This window comes from Rhineura floridana, chromosome 15 (assembly GCF_030035675.1).
Source record: "Rhineura floridana isolate rRhiFlo1 chromosome 15, rRhiFlo1.hap2, whole genome shotgun sequence".
Classification (NCBI taxonomy): domain Eukaryota; kingdom Metazoa; phylum Chordata; class Lepidosauria; order Squamata; family Rhineuridae; genus Rhineura; species Rhineura floridana.
In genome coordinates this window covers 19,070,367-19,082,933 of record NC_084494.1, presented here as the reverse complement: position 1 = coordinate 19,082,933, position 12,567 = coordinate 19,070,367, and the positions used below count along the sequence as shown (strand labels likewise).

Below are 12,567 nucleotides of genomic sequence, written 5' to 3'. Positions count from 1 at the left end.
ATAGGAAGGAAGCCAGGCCGTAAATCACATGGTCTTCAATGTCTGTATACTAATGCCCAGAGTATGGGAAACAAACAGGACAAACTTGAACTTTTAATACAGAAGAGTAAATAATATGACTTGATAGGTATAACTGAAACTTGGTGAGATGACTCCCATGACTGGAATACAGCGACTGAAGGATATAACTTGTTCAAAAAGAAGGACTAGAAAGGGAGGCTGAGTCGCACTATATGTTAAAAATATATATCCCTGCACAGAAATACAGGAGGATGAGCTTGGTAACTCCACTGAGAGTATCTGGATTAAAATAAATGGGGCAAAGAATAAAAGGAACATGGTGGTTGGAGTCTACTACTGACCACCCAATCAAGGAGAAGATGAGGATGAACCTTTTGCAAAGCAAATTGCCAATGTTTTGAGGAGGCATGATATAGTAGTCTTCAGGGACTTCAATTATCCTGATATCTGTTGGCAGACAAATTCTGCCAAACACAGCCCCTCCAAGAAATTCCTGACTTGTGTTGGAGATAACTTTCTCCTACAGATAGTGGAGGAAGCAACTAGAGGGTCAACTATCCTTGACTTGATTCTAACCAACAGAGATGACTTGGTAGAGGAAGTGGCAGTTGTGGGAACTCTGGGGGAAAGTGACCACGCTATACTAGAGTTCTTGATTTTAAAGGAAGCAAAAGCTGAGAGTAGCCATATGTATACCCTGGACTTCAGGAAAGTCGATTTTAATAAACTCAGACCAATAGTAAGTAAGGTTTGTGGCAAGCGACCCTAATGAGAAAAGGAGTCCAAGATGGGTGGGAGTCCCCAAAAGAGGAAAATCTATGGCAAATAATTCCGTCAAAAAAGGGGGAAGACAGCAAAAGAAGCCAGTGTGGCTTTACAAAAAGCTTCGAGATGACCTGAAAACAAAAAAGGACATATAAAGGAAGTGGAAGGAAGGCCAGACCACAAAGGAAGAGTACAGACAGGTAGCACGGAATTGCAGGGATAATGTCAGGAAGGCTAAAGCTGAGAATAAGCTGAGGGTAGCAGGGGATGCCAAAAGCAACAAAAAAGCTTTCTTCAGGTATATTCATAGTAAAAGGAAGAGAAAATAAATGGTGGTACAGCTACTGAATGAGGATGGCAAAACAATAACAGATGACAAAGACAAGGCAGAACTGCTCAATTCCTACTTTGGCTCAGTCTTCTCCCAAAAGAGGGTCTATGACCCTGCTGGGAAAAGTTGAAGGGGCTGGATTGCAGCTTAAGACTGATAGACAAATGGTCAAGGAATACCTAATCACTTTGAACGAGTTCAAATCTCCAGGGCCCGATGAACTGCGTATTGAAGGAACTGGCTGAAGAACTCTCAGAAACACTGTCTATTATATTTGCAAAATCATGGAGGATGGGTGAAGTGCCAGATGACTGGAAGAGGGCTAATGTTGTCCCTAACTTCAAAAAGAAGGAACCTGGGAACTACAGACCAGTCAGCCTGACATTGATCGTTGGGAAAATTCTGGAGCAAATTATAAAGCGGTCAGTCTGTACGCACCTTGAAAACAATGCAGCGATTACTAGAAGCCAACATGGATTTATCAAGAACAAATCCTGCCAGACTAATCTTATATCAGTTTTTGATCGGGTAACCTCCCTGGTAGACTGTGGGAATGCTGTGGACATAATATATCTTGACTTCAGCAATACTTTTGACAAAGTGCCCCATAATATTCTGATTAGCAAGCTAGCTAAATGTGGACCGGATGGAACAATGATCAGGTGGATCCACAGTTGGCTACAGAATTGTACTCAGAGTACTTACCAAAGGTTCCTTCTCAAAATGGGGGGGAGGTAACAAGGGGGGTACCGCAGAGCTTGATTCTAGGCCCAGTGCTCTTCAACATTTTTATTAATGACTTGGATGAGGAGATGTAGGGAATACTTATCAAATTTGCAGATGATACAAAATTAGGAGGGGTAGCTAATACTATGGAAAACAGAAACAAAATTCAAAGAGATCTTGATAGGCTGGAGCATTGGGCTGAAAACAACAGAATGAAATTTAACAGGGATAAGTGCAAAGTTCTACAGCTAGGAAAAAGAAACCAAATGCACAGTTATAAGATGGGAGATATTTGGCTCAGCAGTACTACATGCGAGAAGGATCTTAGGATTGTTGTTGATCGCAAGCTGAATATGAGCCATCAGTGTGATGTGGCTGCAAAAATGGTAAATGCTATTTTAGGCTGCATTAACAGAAGTATAATTTCCAAATCATGTGAAGTATTGGTTCCCCTCTATTCAGCACTGGTTAGGCCTCATCTTGAGTGCTGTGTCCAGTTCTGGACACTATACTTTAAGAAGAATGCAGACAAACTGGAATGGGTTTAGAGGAGGGCAACGAGGATGATCAGGGGACTGTAAACAAAGCCCTATGAGGAGAGACTGAAAGAACTGGGCATGTTTAGCCTTGAGAAGAGAAGACTGAAGAGAGATATGATAGCACTTTTCAAGTACTTGAAAGGTTGTCACACAGAGGATGCCAAAGATCTGTTCTCGATTGTTCCAGAGTGCAGGAAACTGAATAATGGGCTCAAGTTACAGGAAGCCAGATTTCAAATGAACAACTTGAAAAACTTCCTGTTAGAGCAGAATAACAATGGAACCACTGACCTAGGGAGGTGGTGTGCTTTCCAACACTGGAGGCCTTCAAGGGGCAACTGGACAGCCACCTGTCGGGTATGCTTTAAACTGGATTCCTGCATTGAGCAGGGGTTGGACTCAATGGCCTTATAGGCCCCTTCCAACTCTACGATTCCATGATTCTAGGTCATAGCTAAGAGTTCCCATTCTTTGATCCCCATTTTCTTTGGGCTAGCCAAAATTTGAACAGCTCTGAATTCTATTCATTCACAAATCAAATATGGAAAGGGCCGTAGGTCAGTGGTAGAGCTTCTGCTTCTGTATGCAGAAGGCTTCAGGTTAAATCCCCAGCATCTCCAGATAGGGCTGGGAGAGATCCCTGCCTGAAATCCTGGAGAGCCACTGCCAGTCAGAGTAGACAATACTAAGCTAGATGGTGCAATGGTCTTAGTATAAGGCAGCTTCCTATATACCTAAAACTATTACATGTCATCTTCATTCATTTATGATGTAAATGTCATGTCACAAGTAGTAAATACTAACAATAGTATCTTTACTAGCTAATCAGTCAGCTTCTCTCTGAATTCCTTATCTGTATCATATGCTGTCATTTTCCTGAGCTTAGAATTCTGCTACAGGTATTCATGGGCAAAAGTTCTGACCTTGTTTGTGACTTGATAGAAACATCACTTGAAAAGATGATAAAAATAATAAGACTTGAATCAAGCTGAAATGCTCTGAAATGCTACCGGTTCCACGCGCAGGACCAGCCAGACAGGCCCAGCTTCGCAGTCTCAATGCGTGGATGAGACGATGGTGTCGGGTGGAAGGGTTTGGATTTGTTAGGCACTGGGGAACATTTTGGGACAAGCCGGGCCTGTACAAAAGGGACGGGCTCCACTTGAACCAGAATGGAACCAGACTGCTGGCACTTAAAATTAAAAAGGTGGCAGAGCAGCTTTTAAACTGACTGAGGGGGGAAACCCGACAGGAGCTGAGAAAGGTCCGGTTCGGAATAAACCTCCCCCCTGGGATAAAAACCAAAGAAATGATGAAATTTTAAAAGGGGTAGGCTTAGAAGTAGGCATTGTGAGAGCAGGGGCACAGGATATAAATTCAGAAGAGCAAAATTACCACAGGCCTAACCACAAGTGCCAAAGACACTTGAAGAGAGACACTGTTTACAAGTGCCTGTACGCTAATGCTAGGAGCCTGCGAACCAAGATGGGGGAACTGGAGTGCTTGGTCTTAGAGGAGAGCATTGATATAGTGAGCATAACGGAGACCTGGTGGAATGGAGAAAATAAGTGGGATACGGTTATCCCTGGATATAAACTATATCGGAAGGACAGGGAAGGACGTATTGGTGGTGGAGTCGCTCTATACGTGAAAGAAGGCATTGAATCCAGCAAGCTCGAAACCCCAAAAGAGGCAGACTCCTCCACAGAATCGTTGTGGATGGTGATACCATGCCCCAGGAGGGACTTAATACTGGGAACGATCTATCGTCCCCCTGATCAAAATGCTCAGGGAGACCTTGAGATGAGATATGAAATTGAGGAAGCATCCAAACTAGGAAATGTGGTAGTAATGGGTGACTTCAACTACCCGGACATAGACTGGCTGCATATGTGTTCCAGTCATGACAAAGAAGCAAAGTTTCTAGATATTCTAAATGACTATTCCCTAGACCAGAGGGAGGGCAACCCTGGACTTAATCCTCAGTGGGGACCGGGACCTGGTGCAAGATGTAAGTGTTGTTGAACCGATTGGGAGCAGTGACCACAGTGCTATTAAATTAAACATACATGTAACTGGCCAATTGCCAAGAAAATCCAACACGGTCACATTTGACTTCAAAAGAGGAAACTTCACAAAAATGAGGGGATTGGTAAAAAGGAAGCTGAAAAACAAAGTCCAGAGGGTCACATCACTCGAAAATGCTTGGAAGTTGTTTAAAAACACTATATTAGAAGCTCAACTGGAGTGCATACCGCAGATCAGAAAAGGTACCGCCAGGGCCAAGAAGATGCCAGCATGGTTAACGAGCAAAGTCAAGGAAGCTCTTAGAGGCAAAAAGTCTTCCTTCAAAAAATGGAAGTCTTGTCCAAATGAAGAAAATAAAAAAGAACACAAACTCTGGCAAAAGAAATGCAAGAAGACAATAAGGGATGCTAAAAAAGAATTTGAGGAGCACATTGCTAAGAACATAAAAACCAACAACAAAAAATTCTATAAATACATTCAAAGCAGGAGACCATCTAGGGAGACAATTGGACCCTTGGATGATAAGGGAGTCAAAGGTGTACTAAAGAACGATAAGGAGATTGCAGAGAAGCTAAATGAATTCTTTGCATCTGTCTTCACAGTGGAAGATATAGGGCAGATCCCTGAACCTGAACTAACATTTGCAGGAAGGGATTCTGAGGAACTGAGACAAATAGTGGTAACGAGAGAGGAAGCTCTAAGCTTAATGGACAATATAAAAACTGACAAATCACCGGGCCCGGATGGCATCCACCCGAGAGTTCTCAAAGAACTCAAATGTGAAATTGCTGATCTGCTAACTAAAATATGTAACTTGTCCCTTGGGTCCTCCTCCGTGCCTGAGGACTGGAAAGTGGCAAATGTAACGCCAATCTTCAAAAAGGGATCCAGAGGGGATCCCGGAATTACAGGCCAGTTAGCTTAACTTCTGTCCCTGGAAAACTGGTAGAAAGTATTATTAAAGCTAGATTAACTAAGCACATAGAAGAACAAGCCTTGCTGAAGCAGAGGCTTCTGCAAGGGAAAGTCCTGTCTCAGTAACCTATTAGAATTCTTTGAGAGTGTCAACAAGCATATAGATAGAGGTGATCCAGTGGACATAGTGTACTTAGACTTTCAAAAACGTTTGATAAGGTACCTCACCAAAGGCTTCTGAGGAAGCTTAGCAGTCATGGAATAAGAGGAGAGGTCCTCTTGTGGATAAGGAATTGGTTAAGAAGCAGAAAGCAGAGAGTAGGAATAAACGGACAGTTCTCCCAATGGAGGGCTGTAGAAAGTGGAGTCCCTCAAGGATCGGTATTGGGACCTGTACTTTTCAACTTGTTCATTAATGACCTAGAATTAGGAGTGAGCAGTGAAGTGGCCAAGTTTGCTGACGACACTAAATTGTTCAGGGTTGTTAAAACAAAAAGGGATTGCGACTTCCGGGAAGGGTGACTTAGCCTGTGCCTGCTTTTGAGACGGGCTCCTGCCTCAAAAGAAGCTTATTCAGATATATCAGTCAGTTTTTTCTTTTTTTTTTGACTGATTAAACTTCTCCCGGGTAGGGAGAAACGAAGAGATTAACCTCAAAGCCTATTTTTGTTGGGACGACCAGATCTCATTAATTTATGGGACGAGGTCCAGCCGACGAAGGTGGGACGGATTTTTAACAGCAAGCTCTATCTGATAAAGCGAACGTTCACCTTATCTTCTAAGAGAGAACGCACTAACAGGCAAGCACCCTTCTTTCTATATTTTTCTTTTACTTGACTTAAATTGTTGCTGTTTAAAAGAGATTTGCCAGATTGATCAGTTTTTGACATCTCACTGGGGAGCCATAACTTCTCTCTGCTACGCACTAATTAATAGCTTATCTCTGTTTTTGTTGCAAAAAGCTGTCCTGGATTTGCATTCTAAAGATATACACAGAAGAGGGATTTCTATTCCAGATTTTTATTTTGAAAAATATTATACTGTTTTGAGACTACTCTCTTTTTGGTCTATTTTATTTTGACGAATCTGTTTCTTGACGATTGCCATTAATTGTTTCGATCCTGGGAACTGCATTTTGTTTACTTAACTATTGGAGAGATAAGGCTGTCTGCTCTGTTTATACTGTGATGTCACCAAGTTTGGAGTATTAACCCAATTGTTGCTGAAATAAGAAGTGGTTTTCCTATATTTTTCTTTTAAAATGGCAATTAAGAAAGTGGCTGAAAATCTGGAAATAACTATGTTTCAGAAAATAATGGATGAGATTGAGATAATGAAAATTGAATTGAGTAAAATGAAGCAGGAGATTAAAGATATAAGGGTCCCTGTGAGAGAGGTGACCCTGGAAGGGGTCCCTGTGAGAGAGGAGACCCCGGAGATTGGAACAGGGGTCCCTGTGAGAGAGGCGACCCTGGAGACTGGAATAGGGGTCCCTGTGAGAGAGGAGATCCCGGAGATTGGAACCAACGTGGAACAGGAACAAGATTTGGAGTCTATGGACTTTAGAAATAAAATCTATTGTTTGGAACTCAATGTTATCTCTGAAGAAATGAATGAAGATTCTAGAGATAAAGTTATCAATGGCATGGATAATCTTCTGGACTGGAATGATGTGATGGAGCCCAATATAGAGAAAATCTATGGAATTATCTGCAGCCATGTGACAATGGAAAAACTTTTAAGAGATGACCCAGTGTATTTTGAAAAAAAGAACAGAGATATGATTTTACAGCAGTATTTCAGCAACCTATTCAGAATGGATGGCAAGAAAATATTTGGGATAGAGGTAATCCCCATCAGACTCTTACTATATGACTATGGCTTTGACAGCAAGATTATTATGGAATACTGATAATGGAAGATTGAATATTGAAATTACTGGACTTAACAAGATTACTGAAGATGGAAGATGGAAAATGGAACTAATAGAGATAATAGAACAATGGCTACTGAAATTATTGAACCTAACAGATTCTGATGTGATGGATTAATTGAAATGTTTATTTTGACTATGGTTATGACAATAAGATTATCATAATTAGTAATGAGATGGATTAATCGATATGCTTATCTGGAAAAAAAAAATTGATAGATATATTTCTTAAAGAATTGAAACCTCTCTTTGACTTTTTGTGGAAAGAATAAAGTAATGTTTATGAGATTTGATGATTAAGTAAGATAACTACTGGAGGAAAGTGATTTTATAATATGACTTAAGAGACAGGATTGTTATATATTATAGACTTATAACTGATTTGATCTTTGACAAATGGGAAGTCAATATTTTACTCTTTATTTTTTATTTTTGTTTTTTTTTTCTTTTTTTCTTTTTGTTTAACTATTTTTGATTTTGTTTTTTGTCTTTGAATGTTTTATGATTTTGTTTTGTATGTTTTATGAAAATCTGAATAAAAATTATTGAAAAAAAAAAAAAAAAAAAAAAAAGGGATTGCGAAGAGCTCCAAAAAGACCTCTCCAAACTGAGTGAATGGGCAGAAAAATGGCAAATGCAATTCAATATAAACAAGTGTAAAATTATGCATATTGGAGCAAAAAATCTGAATTTCACATATACGCTCATGGGGTCTGAACTGGCGGTGACCGACCAGGAGAGAGACCTTGGGGTTGTAGTGGACAGCACGATGAAAATGTCGACCCAGTGTGCGGCAGCTGTGAAAAAGGCAAATTCCATGCTAGCGATAATTAGGAAAGGTATTGAAAATAAAACAGCCGATATCATAATGCCGTTGTATAAATCTATGGTGCGGCCGCATTTGGAATACTGTGTACAGTTCTGGTCGCCTCATCTCAAAAAGGATATTATAGAGTTGGAAAAGGTTCAGAAGAGGGCAACCAGAATGATCAAGGGGATGGAGCGACTCCCTTACGAGGAAAGGTTGCAGCATTTGGGGCTTTTTAGTTTAGAGAAAAGGCGGGTCAGAGGAGACATGATAGAAGTGTATAAAATTATGCATGGCATTGAGAAAGTGGATAGAGAAAAGTTCTTCTCCCTCTCTCATAATACTAGAACTCGTGGACATTCAAAGAAGCTGAATGTTGGAAGATTCAGGACAGACAAAAGGAAGTACTTCTTTACTCAGCGCATAGTTAAACTATGGAATTTGCTCCCACAAGATGCAGTAATGGCCACCAGCTTGGACGGCTTTAAAAGAAGATTAGACAAATTCATGGAGGACAGGGCTATCAATGGCTACTAGCCATGATGGCTGTGCTCTGCCACCCTAGTCAGAGGCAGCATGCTTCTGAAAACCAGTTGCCGGAAGCCTCAGGAGGGGAGAGTGTTCTTGCACTCGGGTCCTGCTTGCGGGCTTCCCCCAGGCACCTGGTTGGCCATTGTGAGAACAGGATGCTGGACTAGATGGGCCACTGGCCTGATCCAGCAGGCTCTTCTTATGTTCTTATGTTCTTAAGCTTACGATGAGAATACATGTATCACCTTATCATAATTTTCCTGGAAAATCAGGCTTCTAAAATGTGTGTGTAGCCTCCTAGAGTGCAGGAGGCACCCGTCTTCAGATGATCACCCTCCAAATTGTGAAGGTTGATCAGACCAGTGACAAGGCATGGAGGTAGCACACTCATCCTTGCAGTTCCCCTTTGTGTGTTAAGATTATGTGGAAATATAATGCCTGAAGCAGGCTTGTGCTACAACATGATCTATAGGAGAAAAGGGTCAGTCAGTCCCTGTTTCAAAGACTGGACACAGGAACCAGACCAAGGGATGCAAATGTCAAGAAATATAGCTGAAATGCAATAGAACAGGGATTCCCAAACTGTAGTCCATGTACCACCAGTGGCCCACAAGCTTTATTCAGGTGGTCCACAGCCTGTCCGTGAAGAACACTTACAATTTGAATTCCATGGTATTCAAATTGTAATACAATAGAATAGAATATATAAGAAACAAACAAAACAATTAAAACACTATTAAAAATCATATGGCATCTAGTGCAATGCATTACAATTGCTACAACAGGCAGAGAAATCATTAGGTGGTCTGCCAAGACCCTTGGTGATTTCCAAATGGTCTGTAAGTGGGAAAGTTTGGGAACCACAGCAATAGAGACAGCATCAATGCTCTAATCATGTTCCTGACCTGGATCTCCCTTCCTATACACAGTAGTCCTGCTTGGGTGTTCCCACTCTGCATGTCTAGAAAACGTGGGGAGAGGGAATAGGGACATTTGTGCCAGCTTCACACCCTGACATCCACATGTTTGTGCAGTGTCTGAAGGGGAGCAAATTCAGCAACACTTGTACAGGCTCGCCTTTTCAGATGTTGTGTGGATGTCGACAGATGGTACCTAAGGATATGGTGATAAGAGGGGTGGAGCCAGCTGGGGTGATCCTAATTTCCCCTTCCACACATTCATTGAATAAATTGAGGGTGGGAGGAGAAAGTCTTCAAAAGGCGGTTGTGTTGCAAAGCCAAAACAAGGTTCCTTTGACTGCACGCCGTTCCTTGCTCATGTTTTGTATTTTTCTTCTTTGTTTCTCCATCCCTTAGCCGACAGGATCTCCAGCTAAAGGTCCAGCTCATCGGTCAAGTTTGGTAAGGCTGTAGAAACACAGATGATATCACATTGATTATTTACCCCTTGACACCCTTTCAGGGCATGCCTGTGTGACAGAATGGAATTTTAAGCTGTTTAAGTGTAGTGGACTGAACATACAGCACAATGTCCCAGTCCTGGTAGAATTGGGCTCATTGTTATCAAATGGTGGCACTGGGGTTGTGGGCCAGCTCAGCCCTTTCCCACCCCTAGAATGCTCCTTTTCAGGGCTTTTTGCAGAACGCCCTCAGCAGTATTTCCTCCCGCTTACACTTTCAGCAGGCAGAACTGGGAGCTCTGCTTCCAGTGGAATGACACTAACACCACTCCATTGGGGAAAGGGCTGGAGGAGCTCTTCTGGGCTGGGCAAAGGGAAACCTCTACTACATGCAGCTCCCCTCAATGCAGTGATTGATTGATTGAATTATACCCTGCTCTTCCTCCCAAAGGAGCTCAGGGCAGAAAACACATCAACAAACAATTTAACACCAACAAAAAGAAAAGCATTATAAAAACAGTTTAAAACTTCCTAAAAATACAGTTACAGTTAAAAACTTTCTAAAAATGTTTACAGATAAAGGGCTCATCCACATGGCGATTTAGTGTCTGTGTGGTGCTACTTGCATCCGCTTGTAATTCACATGGTTCACATGATATTGCAGGCAAGCAGAAGTTATCACACAATTTCCCCCTTTAAATCTGTATTAATCCAATCTGCTGATAATGTGAAAAGGAAAGGAAAAACCGTCTCAGCTGCACTGTGCTCCTCCTTGTAGGTGCTTTGCTTCGTTTATTTTTAGTGGGCGGGCTCTCTTATGCCCCATCACCCACTCCCTCTCTCTCTGTCACCTGCAAAAGCCGCAGCAGCCTCTGCCTACTATGCCTTTCAGTCACTCCTCCCCACTCCGCCTTTCACTCAGGCTTGGACAATGGAGAAGGGGAGAGGGGTCTAGTCAGTTTAATTTTTTTTCTTGTCAATTGCACATCGAGGTGTTCTCCTGGCTTCAGTCTTGAACTGGAGGGAGTAAACATGTAAAATTAGAGGGCGGGGCCACAAGGAAACAGCTACACTAATTCTTCCCAGAGGAATGCCTATGTGTGTGATTGAAAAACAGTGGATTGAAAGCTACTGAAGGGGAATTTTGTAGTTCGTTGGACTGGGGGTCCTTGAGGGAAGACACAGGCTTGCAGCAAAAAGGTAGGCCTTTATTGGATGACAAGCATACGCTTGGTCAGTCTCCCACTGAGTGAGTGGAGAACTACAGCATGGTACTGCTTGCCTGGAGTTTTTATACACTTCAGGACAAAGAAATTAGCATTAATGAATCAGGAGTTTACACATCAGTATTACCTAGGCATTGCATAGACATTGCATGAGCATTACACTGTTTACATTATGTTCTAGTCAATTTGGTAATGTTCAGCACTTCACATCTCAGTACATCTTTGTTATGAGCTGAGTACTCCGGCTATTGAGCTAAGCATTTTAGCTAAGCATTTTAGCTATTCTTTTTAGCTATTATTTTATTGCAATTCTTCCTACATCTTAGAGATACCGAGATGTTCAGCACAGTGTTCTACGTTATCTGATATTTTCAGAGTTCAAGCTGTGCCAAGCATTTTATGCATTTCAGCTTTAGCAGGCAGGAGAGACAGTACACCAAGGAAAGGATTTTTAGATGACTGCTACACTATTAGAAATAATATAACTTTATAATACCTAAAGAATATATTTTTATTTATTGTTTGAATATAAGAATTCTCCATCGCTACCATTGAGCAAGAAGTGTGGGCCTTGAAAATCTATTATGATTGTAAAAGCAGTGTCTTTAGTATGAAGTTAGGCTCCCGTGTGGATAAGCCCAAAATTGAGAGTATGGATTGCACCCTTACAGTATGATTGCCTTCTCTATCCGGAGTAGGAAGCCTTCAACCAGTTTCCCTTGACTTATGTTCTTACTTATGTTTTATATTTTTCTTCCTTGTTTCTCACCCTCTAGCCGACAGGATCTCCACCGAAAAGTCCACGTCCTCGGACAAGTTTGGTAAGACACAAGAGGCATATACTACAGATAATATCATACTGATTATTTACCCCTTGACATTCTTTCAGGGCATTCTTATGAGTTATTTGCCAATGGGGAAGAGAAGAAGCCAAGAGCTGGTAGGGATGAAGGAGCTTTCATAGAATCATAGAGTTGGAAGGGGCCTTGTAGGCCATCGAGTCCAACCCCCTGCTCACAGCAGGAAATCCACAGCTAGAGCATCTCCCGCAGATAGCTGTCCAGCCTCTGCTTGAAGACATCCAGCGAAGGGGATCCCACCACCTCCCTAGGCAGTCGGTTCCATTGCCGAACTGCCCTTACTGTCAAGAAGTTCCTTCTCATGTCCAATCTGAATCTACGCTCCTGCAACTTAAAACCATTAGACCTAGTCCTACCCTCTGGGGCAGCAGAGAACAAATCTGTACCCTCCTCTATGTGACAGCCCTTCAGGTACTTAAAGAGTGCAATCATGTCACCCCTCAGCCTTCTCTTCACCAGACTGAACATGCCAAGTTCCTTCAACCTTTCCTCATAAGACTTGTTCTCCATACCGGCTATCATCC

At 41.9% G+C, this 12,567-nt stretch overlaps 1 protein-coding gene across 2 annotated transcripts in view; it reads left to right on the top strand.

Moving 5' to 3' along the window:
- LOC133370229 (mitochondrial peptide methionine sulfoxide reductase-like) overlaps nt 1-7,363 on the top strand; it is a 289,872-nt gene extending 282,509 nt beyond the window's left edge. Inside the window, exon 7 of one of the 2 annotated variants that reach the window (XM_061596178.1) lies at nt 6,288-7,363. In XM_061596178.1, the coding sequence (XP_061452162.1) occupies nt 6,288-6,374 (87 nt within the window). In that variant the 3' untranslated portion in view covers nt 6,375-7,363. Of the gene's footprint in view, nt 1-6,007; nt 6,246-6,287 lie in introns of those variants that run through there. The other variant, XM_061596181.1, reaches the window with a different exon arrangement.
- The last annotated feature ends 5,204 nt before the right edge of the window (nt 7,364-12,567 follow it).